This window comes from Chelonoidis abingdonii, chromosome 14, assembly GCF_003597395.2.
Source record: "Chelonoidis abingdonii isolate Lonesome George chromosome 14, CheloAbing_2.0, whole genome shotgun sequence".
In the NCBI taxonomy this organism is placed as follows: Eukaryota; Metazoa; Chordata; order Testudines; family Testudinidae; genus Chelonoidis; species Chelonoidis abingdonii.
The window spans coordinates 18818653-18836582 of record NC_133782.1 but is presented as its reverse complement, the minus strand read 5'-3'; the positions used below and the strand labels follow the sequence as shown (position 1 = coordinate 18836582).

The 17930-nt window shown below is 42.4% G+C and overlaps 1 protein-coding gene across 2 annotated transcripts in view; it reads left to right on the top strand.

Annotated features, from left to right (window-relative positions):
• Positions 1-17930, top strand: part of LOC116817389 (translocating chain-associated membrane protein 1-like 1) — a 58747-nt gene that overhangs the window by 26165 nt on the left and 14652 nt on the right. For both annotated transcript variants that reach the window (XM_032767434.2, XM_075072278.1), the window contains 5 exons: positions 3245-3305; positions 13946-14064; positions 15181-15297; positions 15388-15446; positions 17668-17752. In XM_032767434.2, coding sequence (XP_032623325.1) covers positions 3245-3305; positions 13946-14064; positions 15181-15297; positions 15388-15446; positions 17668-17752 — 441 coding nt within the window. The remainder of the gene's footprint in view (positions 1-3244; positions 3306-13945; positions 14065-15180; positions 15298-15387; positions 15447-17667; positions 17753-17930) is intronic.

Genomic DNA, 17930 nt, shown 5'->3' with positions numbered 1-17930 from the left:
AGTAAGAGGTGCTAGAAGCTGAGAGTGAGTAGGTGTATTGCTGGGGGACTGCAAAGTGCAAGCATTACCAGACATCAGGAGGAAGGGTCCTGTGGTGAGGATAAAGAAGGTGTTTGGAGGAGGCTGTGGGGAAGTAGCCTAGGGAGTTATAGCTGTCACACAGCTGTTACAGGAGACCCTATAGACAGCTGCAATCTACAGGGCCCTGGGCTGGTACCTGGAGTAGAGGGTGGGCCTGGGTTCCCCCCATCCCCTCAACTCCCTATTTGATATAAGAGGAGTTGATCTGGACTGTGGGTTCCACCAGAGGGGAAGTTCTCTGGCCCAACCCATTAAGTGGGCTAGCAGAGACTGCAGGGATTGTTCTCCTTTCCCCAATCCTGGCCAGTGATGACGTTAGCCAAGTGAATGGCAGGTTAATGCCACTAACAGAAGGACTGCCATGAACCTCTGAGGTGAGCAAATTGGCCAGAAAGTGAAGAACCCACCAAGGCAGAGGAGGAACTTTGTCACACACTGTAGTACTTCAAAATGTAGACAGGCCTTAAGAGTTGAACCCACAAAGCAACTTAGGATCCTAACTTCCATTGAAGTCAGGAACCTAAGTTGCTTTGTGGATTCCACTCTAAGTGCTATAACTTTGGGAAGGATAAGCTATATCTCATACACTCATACCTAAAAGGCTGAATCCCTGCATTAAGTGCAAAACTTAACACTCTCAACTATGGATAAGGCTTTTTGTTATTGGTTTTTAATTATTTCCCAGGAATTTATTGGGTTTTATTTAAAAACTTGTAAAACCTGGGGAAAAATTGGTAAAAACTGAAAATGAAGGCCAAGTGGCAGTTAAAGAAGCCTCCCCTCCACCTCGCAGTGGTCAGAGGTGTCTTGACTGCTGAGACCTGGCTCCCTGCCTTCTTTATTCCCTCTGTACTGAGGAAGCAAATGAGGCCGCATGGGGATCTGTCCAGTAGTGGGGCAGTACTCACAGAATGCAGCCTTCCATTCCCTGCAAGCCTGTGATCTTTGCTGCTGGGACAAGGCTCCCTATTCATCTCGTGCTACCACTAAGCAGAGAAAGCAAATGGGGAGTGGGAGCACACTGGAGGGCCAAAGTCCACAGAGAAACGGAAGGCTGCAGCCTGTAAATACTGACATCCTCTGCCAGACAGAGATCCTTCCTGATTCTGCTAGCCATTCAGCGCAACCTATCTGCTTTCCCTGTTTAAAAAATTGTTCTTATTTTGGGTTCTGAAAAGGCCAACATTTGGGTGAAAATTGGTAAAACCCAAATTTTTTTTTTCCCAAAAACCAAGGAATTTTTTGGGGGAAATTAGTAAATGCCAATAATGAAGGGCCTTAACTATGGAGTTATAACTAGTGCCTCCATGAGTTATGCTTCTGCAATTGGGGTTGTGAAAGATGAGCCACATCAGCACCATCACACTGCTCCCAGCCCAGTGCCCAGACTTCTCTCCCACCCAACAGTCAGTATGCCAATCCCAGAGAACCACATGCAAATGTCAGAACTTCTGACATCTTCAGTATTCCCTCTGGCTGTAAAGGAGCTGCCTCCTGGTCTTGCTGAGGGTGGAAGGGAGGTACCACCCTATGGGAATTACAGTGTGACTGCCTATGTGGTGATCTGGAACAGATGGTGTTTTGGTCATGGCCCAAGTCTGGCTCGCTTAGGGTAGGGTGACCAGGCAGCAAATATGAAAAATTGGGACGGGGGTAGGAGGTAATAGGAGCCTATATAAGAAAAAGGCCCCAAAATCGGGACTGTCCCTAATAAAATCGGGACATCTGGTCACCCTAGCTAAGGGGCATGGGAGGGCTCTACTAGCCTCTTCCCTTTTCATTTGGTATTGTTGCCACTTGCATCTACATGGCAATATATTCTTTCTTGTCTTGGGAGCAGACACTTGGCTGCCATTCCCACAACGGAGACAAGTCAAGCTGTCATGTCACAAGCAAAAAAGACAGAACTCCTTTTTCCCATTGAGAACTGTTTTTAAAAGAGAATTCCTTGACGTTATAGGCCTTCTGGTATAGGAGGTTCACATGTATGTACCCCAAACAGTATAACTTAATTATTCATACAAGGGATTGATGTGTAGTTTGTGACCCATTAGTTAAATTTGGATGTTTACTTTTTAAAAAATTTGTTATGCCACTTCAGCTTCCTCAATGCTAGTTGAGTTTGTGTATATTTTACATAATTATATATTTCTGTGCATCCTTATATCCATGTTACTAGAAATTAGAGATTTCATAATACCTGGGGAAAAGCTTTTTCTGGTATGACTCATATTTCCTTATAAATCTTTCCAATGTTGTCAGTTTAAAAGAGAGTGTACAGTGGATTAGACTTTGTGCATGTTGCAACAGCATGTGAGCTTCTCTCTCATGAAAATTTACAAGTGATTTGTGAGTACCCATCTCTGGCCTTATGTCCTGGAAATTTGAATGCATACATTCAGATAGATCTATTTGCTGTGGGAGGCCTAGGTACTTGGATGCTGCAGTGATGGGCACGGTATAAAAATCTGGTTTTAAAAGTCTGCTCAACTTACTCATTTGACTAATGTTAAATAGGATTTAAAGAATCTTTTTTTACTTTTGGAGAAAATGAAAGTCATTTTTATTTCTGTACCCTCTGTTCTGTGCTGAAAACAACATTTAAAATATTTTGTAAAGTGGTGTGAGAAGGATGACATTGAGCCTTAAGCTAAAATAGACCCATAGTGCCTTCTGGCATTAAAGTCTATCATGATGATCTAGTCTGACCACCAGCACAGAAGTAAAGTCATAGCTCCATACAGCATAGACACACATGTTAAATGATTTATTTGAAAAGTGGATGTGGGTGTGTGAAATCATCAGTGGTGGATGGTATCAACTATCAGCATGTAGTATAGTCTTTAACCAAGACTGGCTGAGTGGGACCCATCCCCACTTTCTTTGCCAAGTTCCAGTTACTTTCACTTTATATGTTAAGGGTTTCTGCTTCATAAATATATTTAAATAGTAATAACTGTTTCCATTAAACTAACCGTATTCCCTCAAAATTGATTTTAATTGATTTCATATTCTTCTTCATAGGCTTCATCTGAAAAGGTGTGTTTAGGGGCTCTGGAATTACTATGCCTGTAGTTTAGTGTGTGCTTAAAACTTTGAATATTAATGTAGCCAATTTTTCTATTCCCCTCCCCCCCCGCTCTCTCTCTTTCTTAAATTTCAGGTCACAGCCAAGTATGTCATCATCTTTATTACTGTGCAGTACAACGTTACCTACATCACTGGTAAGAATAAACCAAATCCACTGTCTGTTTCTATATAGCATAACAACCCAATTATAAAAAGTTCTCCATTTATAAATAATAATGGTCTTATCTCTAATTCATTTCACTTGTATATCAGAGAATCTTTCTTATTTCTGTTTGTCTTGGGAATTTCTAATGTTCTCACCATTGTAACACTTAAGCTCCCAGGTCTTCACTACTGATAAGCAATTACCACTTTGGTTTTTTGGCTATAGTTAATACTTCTATTGCACCAAAGCTTGACTTGATTAGGCATGGTATGCCTTCCACTTTCTTTTTATAACTTGGTGCTTTTCACACCAGGTAGAATATTTTGTAACTCTGAACGTGGTTTCCTAAATGTTTTTTATTTTTAATCACACATTGTCTTATGTTCTTGAATGGATTAATTTATTTTTGTCTTTAAAAATACCAGTCATTACTTCATGGATAACTATCGAAAATAGATGCTAAATAATGGCGTAAGATATCAAAGGTCTGACTCACATACTTCTCACTTTATGTCCCATCAGATACATTTTATTTTAAAATGACACTATTGACTTGAAATCTAATCAATATATATTTAAAAAATAAAATAACTTCAGGAACTACACCTTCCCTTGAGTTTCGTTACCAATTTTTGTAGTTGTAATCATATTTTCCTCTCTATATCTATGAGACACTTCACATCTTCCAACTCCTTCAACAAATGAGGTAGCAGTCCTGCGGACAACAGCCTCATACACTGTACAATTCTGATTCATTCCTAGAGCATTGCCCTTCCTCTGCAGTGACAGAGGCAGAGGTGCTGTGGGAAAAAATAGCATATGGTCATGTAATTAAAGACTATATTATAATGTGTACACAGCAGGAGGTTGAATTAAGGTTTTATGGGCACCCTTAATTCTGACACTTTGTAACTCTTCAGTACTTAATTTTGCAATCTTAACATTCCTTCAGCATAGTGTATTTTTTGTGTAATAAATAAATAAAATAATCCAACAACCCCACAACACTGAAAAAGCAGAATTTGACCCTAGTTTGTCACCAGCAAGGCTCAGACATTTACAACCATAGTACAGATGTCCACTACTCGAACTAACAGAGTAACTGGTAGCAGTAAGAGACTGTTATCTCTGTGTGGACCAGCCGCTAGCAGAGGATGACACACACAGTTTATCAATGAGGCAAAGAGCAGAGAAACATAGAGACTCAAGTCTTGGGTTTAATTCCATATTCATAGAATCATAGAATATCAGGGTTGGAAGGGACCTCAGGAGGTCATCTAGGCCGACCCCCTGCTCAAAGCAGGACAAATCCCCAACTAAATCATCCCAGCCAGGGGTTTGTCAGGCCTGACCTTAAAAACCACTAAGGAAGGAGATTCCACCACCTCCCTGGGTAACCCATTCCAGTGCTTCACCACCCTCCTAGTGAAAAAGTTTTTCCTAATATCCAACCTAAACCTCCCCCACTGCAACTTGAGACCATTACTCCTTGTTCTGTCATCTGCTACCACTGAGAACAGTCTAGATCCATCAATCTGGAACCCCTTGCAGGTAGTCGAAAGAATCATCAAATCCCTCCTCATTCTTTTTCTTTGCGAGCTCAAACAATCCAGTTCCCTCAGCTCTCCTCTAAGTCATGTGCTCCAGTCCCCTATCATTACTTTGTTGCCCTCTACTGGACTCTTTCCAGTTTTTCCACATCCTCCTTGTAGTATGGGTCCCAAAACGGGACACAGTACTGCCAGATGAGGCCCACCAATGTCGAAATAGAGAGATTCACATCCCTTGATCTGCGGAATGCCCCTACTTAACAGCCCAAAATGCCATAGCCTTCTTAGCAACAAAGGCACAGTGTTGACTCAGGCCAGTCTACACGACGCGCGAAAACGATTTTAGATACGCAATTTTCGTCTACCGAGAATAGCGTAGCTTGAAATCGATATTCCTCAAAATCGATCTACACATCCCGTCTTCACGCGCAGGATCGATGTGGCCCGGCTCGCCATGTGCGAATTCGGCAACTCCGTTGGTTTGGTGGAGTTCCGGAATCGATGTCAAGCCGCCTCGGGATCGATATACGCGTTCGAAGAGACGCGAATTATCTGATCTCCCGAGCACAATACGTATTGTAACGCGCCAGTCTGGCGCGTCGCATAGCGTGGCCTCATATCAGCTTCTCGTCCAATGTAACCTAGGTCCTTTTCTGTAGAACTGCTGCCTAGCCATTCGGTCCCTAGTCTGTAGCAGTGCATGGGATTCTTCTGTCCTAAGTGCAGGACTCTGCACTTGTCCTTGTTGAACCTCATCAGATTTCTTTTGGCCCAATGCTCTTAATTTGTCTAGGTCCCTCTGTATCTATCCCTACCCTCCAGCGTATCTGCCACTCCTCCCATTTTAGTGTCATCTGCAATCTTGCTTAGGTTGCAGTCCATGCTATCTTCCAGATCATTAATGAAAATATTGAACAAAACTGACCCCAGCACCAACCCTTGGGGCACTCTGCTTGAGGCTGCCAACTAGACATGAAGCCATTGCTCACTACTCGTTGAGCCTGGTGATCTAGCCCGACTTCTATCCACCTTCGAGTCCATTCATCCAGCCCATACATATTTAACTTGTTGGCAAGAATACTGTGGGAGACCATACCATAAGTTTTGCTAAAGTCAAGGAATAACATGTCCACTGCTTTCCCCTCATCAACAGAGCCAGTTATCTTGTCATAGAAGGCAATTAGGTTAGTCAGGCATGACTTGCCCTTGGTGAATCCATGCTGACTATTCCTGATCACTTTCCTCTCTTCTAAGTGCTTCAGAATTGATTCCTTGAGGACCTGCTCCATGATTTTTCCAGGGACTGCGGTGAGGCCGACTGGCTTGTAGTTCCCTGGATCCTCTTCCTTCCCTTTTTTAAAGATGGGTACTACATTAGCCTTTTTCCAATCATCCGGGACCTCCCCTGATGGCCATAAGTTTTCAAAGATAATGGCCAATGGCTCTCCAGTCACATCCACGAACTCCTTTAGCACCGTCGGATGCAGTACATCCAGCCCCATGGACTTGTGTTTGTCCAACTTTTCTAAATAGTCCTGAACCACTTCTTTTTCCACAGAGGTCTGGTCACTTCCTCCCCATGCTGTGCTGCCCAGTGCACTAGTCTGGGAGCTGATCTTGTTCGTGAAGACAGATGCAAAAAAAGCCTTGAGTTCATTAGCTCATTCTGAAGGGGAGTGGGTTTTTTTAGTAGTTATAGACCTCTGTACTCCTCTTTCCACCTCGATGCTCCCATTCCCACCCCAACATTCCTTTCTCACCCTTCTGCATTCTTGTTAGACTTCCTCCTTTTCCTCCATGCTGCCTGGGAGCCAGTAACAGAAGCATTGAGAGCACAGGCAAGACAGTGGTGTTAGAGTGGTTGAAGACATTTATTCCGCTCAGGTGCATGTGTGCCTAGCACATCAAAGTTGGAGAATTTTGCCTACCAGTATCAGTAGGGGCAGCACTTGTGCTTCTCCCTTCATAATCCCTCCCATGGCTATATAAGGATGGTGCTGCCTGATCCCCTCTCAGTTCCTTCTCACTACCCACAGTTAGAGTTGCAGCACTTAGGCCTTGGCTACACTTGAGAGTTACAGTGCAATAAAGCCGCCCACAGCGCTGTAACTCACTCCCCGTCCACGCTGGCAAGGCACATACAGTGCTGTATCTCCGTGGCTACAACACTGCAGGTACTCCACCTCCCTGAGAGGATTAACAGCTGCTGCGGAGTGGCTGAGATGCTGGTGCTTCAGTGTAAATGGGGAGTAACCTTATTACGCAGTGATTGACCTCCGGAAACTCCCCATAATCATTTTAAGTGAAACTTCCTCTCTTGTTTCTCTCTTTGTTTTGTTGTGAGCTCCGGGAGCTGTTTATCAAAAAAACAAACACAGATACTGTTTGCTTTGAATGAGTAGAGGCAGGCAGGGGGGCTCCCTTTGGAATGCCCACAGGTAACATTTGCTTGAAGAGAGAGGCAGTGCCACGGGGGTCACGGGTTGGGATCTGTTTCGGAAGCGGCTGCTTATCTGGTCTGTGAGAAAAAAACAGCTGCTGTTTACTTTCAGTGAGAGAGAGGGGTGGGGTGGGGTGGGGGTCAGAACTTGCAAGGCAGGGTGCTAACACAGTGTCGGCACTCCAAAAACCCACTCTCTGTCCTCCCACGCTCCCTGTCACACTCCGTCACACTCCCTTTCGAAAACCACGTTGCAGCCACTTGAACTGTGGGATAGCTGCCCATAATGCACCGCTCCCAATGCCACTGCAAATGTGGCCACGACAGTGCACTGGCAGCTGTCAGTGTGGACAGACTGCAGCGCTCTCCTTACTGGGCTCTACGAAGGCTGGTTTAACCCAAAGCGTTCTACATCTGCAAGTGTAGCCATACCTTTAGTGTGATCTTTCTTCACGCTTGTCTTCACAGCTCTTGGTAACTTGCTTTGTACATATTTATAGTTTAGTACCCTTAGTTAGGTAGTTTCTCCCAGTGGAATGCCCTGACTGGAGTTTAAACATTGCCCTTCTTGTGAATCAGTTATCCTATCTCCTATTCTCGGAGAAAACTGCTGAGACATTACATTTTTTCAAGTACTTGCAGGCCATGCTATGCTCGTTGGAGATTTATAACCAAGCCAGAAGGAGACAGCATTTTTGGAACCAACAATGGCAATATTGTCCTCACTGTATTTCCATCAGTCTTCCTACCCCATGAGGCAGCCAGATTTCCTTAGAAGGGGGCACAAATCATGGAGGAGGAAACCTTCCCAGTCTAGTTTTAGTCAACTGGCCTGTGCTCTTCCTTCTTCAGCTAGACAATCTATTTGAGTGGCATTTCGAGAGCAGCACCACAGTTGTCCATGTCATACCCATGCTCCAGATATTTGGGGATAGGCTATCTCACTTGGGGAACAATAAATATGGACAGATGGGTCTTAAACACTGTGGGATTGAGTTATGCCATTAGTTCCTTTAAATTTCACCCTCCAATTCTCCTGTCCCTCTTGAGGGACCCCTATCATGAGTCACTGCTGTTACAGCAGGTACAAACCTTGTGTACTCTAGGGGCTATAGAGGAGGTTCCTTATTTTTGTGAAAGAAGTTTTATTCTCAGTACTTCCTGATCCCCCAGATTCAAGGGAGGAATGAGACCTATCCTCAGTCTCCATGCTCTCCACAAACATAAGCAAGAACATGAGATTCTGCATGATTACCCTGGATGCCATTCTTCCCACTCTGAATCACAGTGACTGATTTGCTGTTCTTAGTCTCCAGGATCCTTGCTGTCATGTGGCAATCTTCCCAGGCCATAGGAAGTTCCTCATATTCCTTATCACTGGCCATCACTATCATTATGCAGTTCTCTCCTTCAGCTTGTCTTCAGCCCTGCACATCTTTACCAAATGCATGGCTGTGGTGGCAGCCTTTCTCAGGAGGAGGGGAGTTCATATTGTACCTGGATGATTGGCTACTTAAGAGGCTCATCCAGGGACCAGGTCCCCAATCATCTCAGGTTCACACTCAACCTTTTCAATCAGTGAGTCTGATCTTAAACAGGAGTAAATCAGCTTTGAAGTCAATTAAAAAAATCAAGTTCATTGGAGCCCTGATGGAGTCTATGAATTTGAGGGCGTTTCTTCCATCCAAGTGGGTTCCAGGCAATTCAGCACCTTTGTCAGGATCTGCAGTTTGCACCCTCTGAGCACGATCCAAGTATGCCTGAGGTCACTGGGCCATATGGCTTAATGCATGTACATAGTGCAACATGAGAGCTCATTCCCACACCCTCGTCCTGTTCAGTGGTGGCTAAAGTTAGTCAATTGCCTGAGTTGCCAGCCACTGGACATCCTTGTCCAGGTGCCCCCAGAGACACTGTGCTCTTTACAATGGTGAATGGAATACAACAGTGTGTGTCAAGGGTCTCCTTTATCTGCTCTTCACTGATCAAGACAGTAGTTAGCAACACCACCACAGTAAGTTGAGAAGTGCATCTAGGAATGTTAAAAATTCAGAGTTTGTGGCCAGAAGAAGTTTTGTCACATCAACTTGCTGGAACTTTGAGCAATACAGAATATCTGTCAGGCTATTTGGGATAACATCTGGAGGACAGAGATTTATATTCTCAGATTATACCACCGCAATGTGTAATGTGAACAAGTAGGCAGGTGCACACTCCAACCAGCAATAAAGTTCTGGCACCTCTGCACCAAGGAAGGTATTGTATCCAAAGTGGTGTGCTTACCAGGCACTCAGAACCAACTGCCCGATTATCTCGGCAAGTCTTCTTCAAACAGCCATTAGGGGTCCCTAAAGAACAGTATGCTGAGGTCCATTTTCTAGCAATGGGGAGCCCTTTCACAGACTTGTTGTGACAAAGGACAACAGAAAATGGCATAAATTCTGTTCTTGAGAGAGACACAGTCCAGGGACTTTTTATCAATGCCTTTCATCAACTGGGAAGGGAACGTGATGTATGCCTGCCTCCCCCCATCACTCTGTTTCCTCAGGTTATCCTCATGCTCATATTGGATTACTCCAAACTAATTTTCATTTGTGACAGCGTGGTTGAGGCAATGTTGGTTTTCTGATCTCCCCTCTCTGTCAGTTTGACCTGTCAAAACTTTCACTCAGCATCATGGCCAGGATGTTTATCCTGCCTAGCTAGGTGAAGGGATATTCTGCTTAGTAGTAGAAAACCAGCCACAAAGTCCACCTATTTGTCTAAGTGGAAAATGGTTTTTGTTTTGGGCAACATCCAAAGAAATTCAGCCCACATTAGTGCAGATGCCGGACACTTTTAGGATTATTTGCTACTTTTGAAATCTTCAGGTCTCTCACTGAGCTGCCTGAAGGTTCACTTGGTGGTGATTTCATCTTTCCATTCTCCTTTTCAAGTGAAGATGATATTCTCACACCCTGTGATGGAGAGATTTTTTTTTTAAGGGTGTTATCCATCTTTTTCCACCTGTGACACAAACAGTACCATTGTGGGACCTTAATATAGTCCTGGCAGTGCTGATGGGTCCACTATTTAAGTCAGTAGCGACATGTTCACATGCTCTCCTCTCTCAGAGAACGGCCTTCCTTGTTGTTATAACATCTGCAGGAAGAGTTATTGAGTTGCAGTTCTTAATGGCAGATCCTCTGTACACTAAGTTCTTCAAGGACAAGGTGGTGTTTAAGACTACATACAATTTTTTTTTCTGAAGTGGTATCTGTGTTTCACTTTAATCAGGTTATTTACTTACCTATAGTTTTTTCCCAAACCACATTCAAGTGCAAAGGAGCAGCATCTACATAACTTAGATGTCAGGTGGTGCTTAGCGTTTTATTTAGAGAGAAATAAGCCATTTCGTTTATCACCTTGAATCTTTGTGTCTTATGCTGAGCAAATGAACGGGCAACTAGTTTCCATGCAGACCATTTCCAAGGGGATTACTCTCTGTATTACCACGGTTTATGTAGTGTCTCAGATGACAGCTCTAGGCTCTACAATCACTGGAGGCTCATTGAACCAGAGCTTAGTCGACATCTGCTCTGTTGCTTAGTGATGTGGCTATCTGCAGAGCTGAATGGTCTTCTGTGGATACATTTGCTAGGCATTTCACTATCACCACGTCATCAAGATTGGATGTAAATTTTGGGAATGCACTTCTGTGCACTAACTGTTTAAAGACTCTGAGCCTACCTCTTGCTTGAACTGCTTGTGAGTCACTTGAGTGGAATACAACTCTGCAACCACTCGAAGAAGAGACAGTTGCTTACCTGTATTGTAACTGTTGCTCTTCAAGATGTGGGTATAGATATGTATTGCATGACCCACCCTCTGCCCCTCCACATCGGAGTCTCCAGCTTGGGATTTCAGTTCAAAGGAACTGCAGGGGGTCAGGGGGGCGCTGCCCTTATGGAGCCATGAGAGGGGTTATGAGGGGAGGGGGTGAGCACCATCTCTACAGGTGTTGCTAGGCAAATTTCTCTGACTTGGGTGTGTGCACAGCTGAGTTGAATACATGTCTGCACCCACATCTTCAATGCATCGAGACATTAGAGCTTCTCAACAAAATGGTTATAAGATTTTTTAAATTTTAGCAAAATAGTGTACTTCCCTAATCTCATTCTCAGAAATCACTGAACCACTTTATCTGAAACCAATCAGCTTCCCTCCCAGCCCCTCCTTCCCGCTGGCAGGCTCTGTGGATCAACTCCCTCCTGCCACAATCTGCTGTTTCAGGCTGTGCATGCAAGAGACTCTAGCGGGGAAGGGAAAGGAGCAAGGAGGTGGTGTGCTCAGGGGAGGAGGTGGAACTGGGTGGGTAGAAGTGGGGTGGTGGAACAGGGATGGGAAGAGGCAGGGCAGGAGTGGAGACTTGGGGGAAGGGGTGGAGTAGAGGTGGAGGTCAAGCACCCCATGGCACTTTCAAAAGTCAGTGCCTGTGCTGAAAGGACCTTACACTTGTTCTCTTCACCCTCCCTGTGCATTCAGTATTTCTTTATGCAATGTTTTCGTATTGTGTATGCTAAATTGGCTGTTTTTACAGAGAAACAAAATATTCCCTGTCTAGGAAATAAAACAAACTATGCTCATCTTTTTGGACAAAAGCGTTTATACTTGTAATTGAATATTTCTCTAGCTTATTTTAAAATGCTAATGTGAACATTCTGTATTACAAAATTATTATATTTTCAAATTATTGCTTAAGAAAACCAGTACTGGAGAGTAAGAGAGATATTGGATAAATTCACATTTTAAATAATCACAAAACATCCACAGTCGGCTAATGAGTCATTGTAAACAAGAGATAAACTTTTAGGAGCAAACTTTGCTTTGCACCTCACATGTGTACCTAACTTATCCTTTTGAAACCTTTGCCCAAAATCACAACTTTGGCCAAGACACTTGGCCTGTGGGCCACATCCCCCTTCATGTTATAATCCATTCCCTCATCAGATTCAGTTTTAAGATCTCACTTTTAAAAATGAAGTGCCTTTGTAGTTGTAAAGATTATCTCCCAAAAGTAAATGGTACAGGGTGGCCCTCCAGCGTTTAGCATATGACCTGAAATGGTAGCTCTGAGTGATAACAGCCCCACTATTTCAGTAGTGGTGTTGGCTCGGAAAATGACTGTTTCACTCATTGTTTGCTGTGTTGGTCCCAGGATGTTAAAGAGACTAGGTAGGTAATATCTTCTATTGGACCAACTTCTGTGGTGAGAGAAAAGCTTTCAAGTTACCTGAAGAACAGCTCTGTATAGCTTGAAAGCTTCTCTCTTTCACCAGCAGAAGATGGTCCAATAAAAGAGATTACCTCACCCACCTTGCTTCACTGATTAGCAGAACCCCCCAGCTAATTTGTTCATACATTATTGTTTGCAAGCAGTGAAGGATATGGAATATGTAGATCAGGGATTCTCAAACTGGGCGTTAGGACCCCTCGGGGTCATGAGGTTATTACATGGGGGAGAGTCACGAGCAGTCAGCCTCCACCCCAAATCCCACTTTGCCTCCAGCATTTATAGTGGTGGTAAATATATGAAAAGTGTTTCTAATTTATAAGGGATGGTTGCACTCACAGACTTGGTATGTGAAAGGGGTCATCAGTACAAAAGTTTGAGAACCACTGTAGCAGATGCTCTCTTTCCCTCCCCAAAAGAAAAAAAAAGCTAAATATGCTTTGCTGTAAGCAATGGGATTCTGCTTTATTTTCTCACTAAACTTACTCCTGAGGGAATTCTGTGCCTAAAAATTCTGTGCACAATATTTTAAAATTCTGCAAAATTCTGCATATTTTATTTGTCAAAATAACACAATATAATCACACCAGTTTCAATTATTTTTGGTCATTTATTTCAAAATACCTGTCAACAAGTATGTCTGTAACAATGCAGACAACAAAAAAGATTCAGGAAATGTTTTTTGACAAAATGGATTCCTTACTAGCTATATTAATACATAACTCTGAGTAATAATTCATTTAAACTACAATACAGTACCATATTCCCTGCACCCCTCAGAAGCAGTACAAAGACTTGGGGGAGTTAAGGGTAATGGAGGAACTGAGGGAGAGGGAAGTTAATTGCTGGGAAGGAGCCTGGGTGTGAACTTGGAGGGTTGTTGGGTATTGGTGGGGAAAGTATGGAACAAGTTTTTAAATTTCAGTTGATATGTAAGATGCCCTTTTTAGAGAGAGGGTAAATTAGTTATTTATAATTGATCCATGAAGCTGAGCTACATAGATCCATACATTGATGGTAATATCCTTTCTCCATACAGCTACGCTTCTTGAGATGGAATTCTCTGGGTCTCTATATTTTCTATAGTCTAGGGCAGAAAGAACTGATAGAGGCTGACGCACAATGGTACTACCCACAGCATTTCCCTTCCAGTCTTACAATTATAGTTTTGTTTGTATTTGGGTGGGGAATACCCCAAATTATTTGAGGGGGGGATCAGAATTCATTTGCCAAAGACGCAAGTATCCCGTGTGCCAGAGAACATGTAGGTAAGGTATTTATCCTTTCTCTGTTGCACAGAACGTTTTATAAGTAAACACGTTCTATTCAAATAGATATTTTTGTAATAATTAAAACTTTGTTTTCAGATGACAAAAGTGAACCCATTCATTTCTATGAATATGGGCCAAAAGACATTGCCACCATCATCTTCTATATGCTTATAGCCATTATTCTGCATGCTGTGATCCAAGAATACGTACTAGATGTAAGTTAACTATGGGGATGTAATTTACTTATGTACATTCTTTATTTATTTAGGCTGTTTGTTACATGTTTCTTCTGCTAGTCTTATATACCAGCACTTGTATGTTGCAAAATAAAATAAAGTCATGTAGGTATATTTACACATCACATGCTGGTGGTTCCTTTGTCATTCGATATAAATATTATTAGACTCTGGAAATGTGTCTATATAACAATATATTTAATGAAGTAATATTTAATCACAGTTTCTCTGACTCTTCTAGTATTCTCCATTAATAAGTGGATGGAAAAAACAGTATTGTGCCCACTACATCGAACCTTCATGTCCCTAAAGTTTTAAATTGGAAGTCAGTTGAAAAAATATTTAAATAAAACAAAAAAAAATTGCTGTCCTCCTTTCCTCCATTGTTGCTTTATAGGAAATGTTTTGATTTAATATGAATAATATCAAAATGTACTTTCCACTCTTTCAAGCTAGTAAAAAAAAAAGAAAGAAAGAAAAAGGAAAAAAAATCAGAACTTAAGAATTTCTTTAATTAGTGAATTTTTTCACTTTTGTTTTCTATGCAGTTTTTTTTAACCTGAGTCTTTAATGGTGACCATTGACATTCCGCTGGAACTGTCGTAAATCTACAGATTTAGATTCCGACTGTAAACTTCTGGGCTTTTATATTTTGCCTCTTTGTCAAATAACTTCTCAAATTTGTGACTTGCTTGAGGTTCCAGTATTTTCACTGTTGTATATTCATGCTAGAGCTCCATTACCAGGAATTATGAATACAAAAGGCCTGGTCAATCCGGCCTTAGGATGACACCTGCAGCATCAGACTCTAACTAAGTAATAAGGCTCTGATCCTGGGGAAAAAAATGACTAAATTTTAATACATGAGCACTTCTCATATTGGCTTCAGTATGACTTCTCACACAAGTAAAGTTAAGCATGCATGTAATATTTTTCAGGATCAGAGCCTAACTTGAGGAATGGAAGATCTTGGAGGTAATGACTACTTAATTGAGGGCTAAGTGCCAAGTAGCTTGCCTTTTTTTCTCTACCAATAATGATTAAAGTAAAACATTGATCTGTTTTTATATCCCAAAATGTATTTCTTGTTTTCAGAAAATTAATAGACGTCTCCATTTATCAAAAACGAAGCACAGCAAATTCAATGAATCGGGGCAGCTAGCATTTTTCTATTTGTTTTCATTTGCCTGGGGAGCAAGTATTTTGACTGCAGTAAGTAAGTCAAATTGCTGTCTGTATTTGTTTTAAAAATACACATCTGAAATATTATGAAAGTTCTTAAATGACAACTTTTTTTTCCAGGAGGAATTCATGACAAACCCTACCTTGTTATGGAAAGACTACCCCCATTCTCACATGCTGTAAGTGTTTTATTCTCTTTTTCTAGGTGTTTGACAGTTGGCTACCAGAACTTTGTAATGGTAATCGAAAATGGTCTACACTGTTTGATTTGTATTAGTGACCAATAGCTGAAAATTCTTTGTTCTGTATTCCTTGAGAGAGAGAGAGAATTTAGGCACCCATCCTGTAAATGCTTGCACCAATGTTTAACTTTACCATATTAGTAGCCACACAGAGTTCAGTGAGTGTAAAGTTAAGCGTATGCAGAAGTGTTTAGAGAGGAGGAGAGCAGCCCACTGTGATAGAGGGTCAGGTTAGGGACTACTTAAAGACGTTAGACGTGCACAAGTCTATGGGACCGGACGAACTGCATCCGAGGGTGCTGAGGGAGTTAGCTGATGTGATTGCAGAGCCGTTGACCATTATCTTTGAAAATTCATGGCGAACAGGAGAGGTCCCAGAGGACTGGAAGAAAGCAAATATAGTACCTATCTTTAAGAAAGGGAAAAAGGAAGATCCAGGGAACTACAGACCAATCAGTCTCACCTCAATCCCTGGAAAAATCATGGAGCAGGTGCTGAAGGAATCCATCCTGAAACACTTAGAGGAAAACAAGGTGATCAGAAGCAGTCAGCATGGATTCACCAAGGGTAAATCATGCCTGACCAACCTGATTGCTTTCTACGATGAGATGACTGGACTTGTGGATGGGGGCAAAGCTGTTGATGTTGTATACCTTGACTTTAGTAAGGCTTTTGACACGGTTTCCCACAGCATTCTCATCAGCAAACTAAGGAAGTATGGGTTGGAGGAATGGACTGTGAAGTGGATAGAAAACTGGTTGAATCAACGGGTTCAGCGGGTAGGTATCAATGGCACACTCTCTAGTTGGCAACCAGTAACAAGTGGTGTGCCCCAGGGGTCTGTCTTAGGGCCCGTTCTATTCAATGTCTTCATTAATGATCTTGATGATGGGATAGCTTGCACATTAAGTAAATTTGCAGATGACACCAAGTTGGGGGGAGTGGTGGACACGCTGGAGGGCAGGGATAGGATTCAGGGAGACTTAGACAAATTGGAGAAGTGGGCCACAAGAAACCTCATGAAGTTCAACAAGGACAAGTGCAAAGTCCTGCACTTAGGACAGAAAAACCCCATGCACTGCTACAGGCTGGGGACTGTTTGGCTAAGTAGCAGTGCTGAAGAAAAGGATCTTGGGGTTACGGTAGATGGAAAGTTGAACATGAGCCTACAGTGTGCTCTTGTAGCCAAAAAGGCTAATAGCATACTGGGCTGTATTAGTCGGAGTGTTGCCAGCAGATCGAGGGATGTGATTATTCCCCTCTATTCGGCACTGGTGAGGCCGCATCTGGAATATTGTGTCCAGTTTTGGGCGCCACACTACAAAAAGGACGTGGAACAATTGGAGAGAGTCCAGCGGAGGGCAACAAAAATGATTAGAGGACTGGAGCACATGACTTATGAAGAGAGACTGAAGGAACTGGGCTTATTTAGCCTGCAGAAGAGAAGACTAAGGGGGGATTTGATAGCAACCTTCAACTACTTGAAGGGATGCTCCAAGGAGGAGGGAGCTAGGCTGTTCTCAGTGGTGACGGAGGACAGAACAAGGAGCAATGGTTTGAAGTTGCAGTTGCGGAAGTCGAGGCTGGATATTAGAAAAAACTTTCTGACTAGGAGAGTGGTGAAGTATTGGAATGGGTTACCTAGGGAGGTGGTAGAATCTCCATCTTTAGAGCTATTTAAAGTCCGGCTAGACCGCACCCTGGCTGGGATTATTTAGGGAAAATGGTCCTGCCTTTAGCAGGGGGTTGGACTAGATGACCTCATGAGGTCCCTTCCAACCTTTTGATTCTGTGATTCTATTTTATGATTCTATGATTATTGCCTGACTCAGTATTACTAAACCTACCTGTCTTCCACTGAAGGAACTTGGTGGGTAGGTGGGTGTTTGTCCACTCCCCAGACAAAAACAAAAATATTGTTCAAAGGATGATCTAGAACTTGCACACAGGAAGGGAATTTGTAAACACTTATTCACAAAATTACTTCTTGATTTTAGAGTAGCTGATAAAGCAGTTTGTTTGCAATTCCTTTTATATATAGTATAACATATTGTAGATCAGCATTTCTTATTTTGAGGGAATGAGGTAAAATATTGTATCCTTTAAAAACCTAAACACTTAACGTCCTAAACTTCTTCCCTTCTAATTTGTTGTTTAGTTTTCAGGTAAAATTCTTCTATGTCTGCCAGATTGCCTATTGGCTTCATGCACTCCCAGAATTGTACTTTCAAAAGATTCGAAAGGTATGAATTGAAACCTTTGCTACTTTATTTAAAAAATACTTTGTTTTGGTAATGTAATCTTGGTGGGAAACTTACATGGGGTGCATACTTCAAATAGAATTCCTTTGCCTTACAGAGAGAAGTACAGCAGTGAGGAAGATAAGGAAGGGTGACACATTTCAGTATGGTGGGTTTTAAA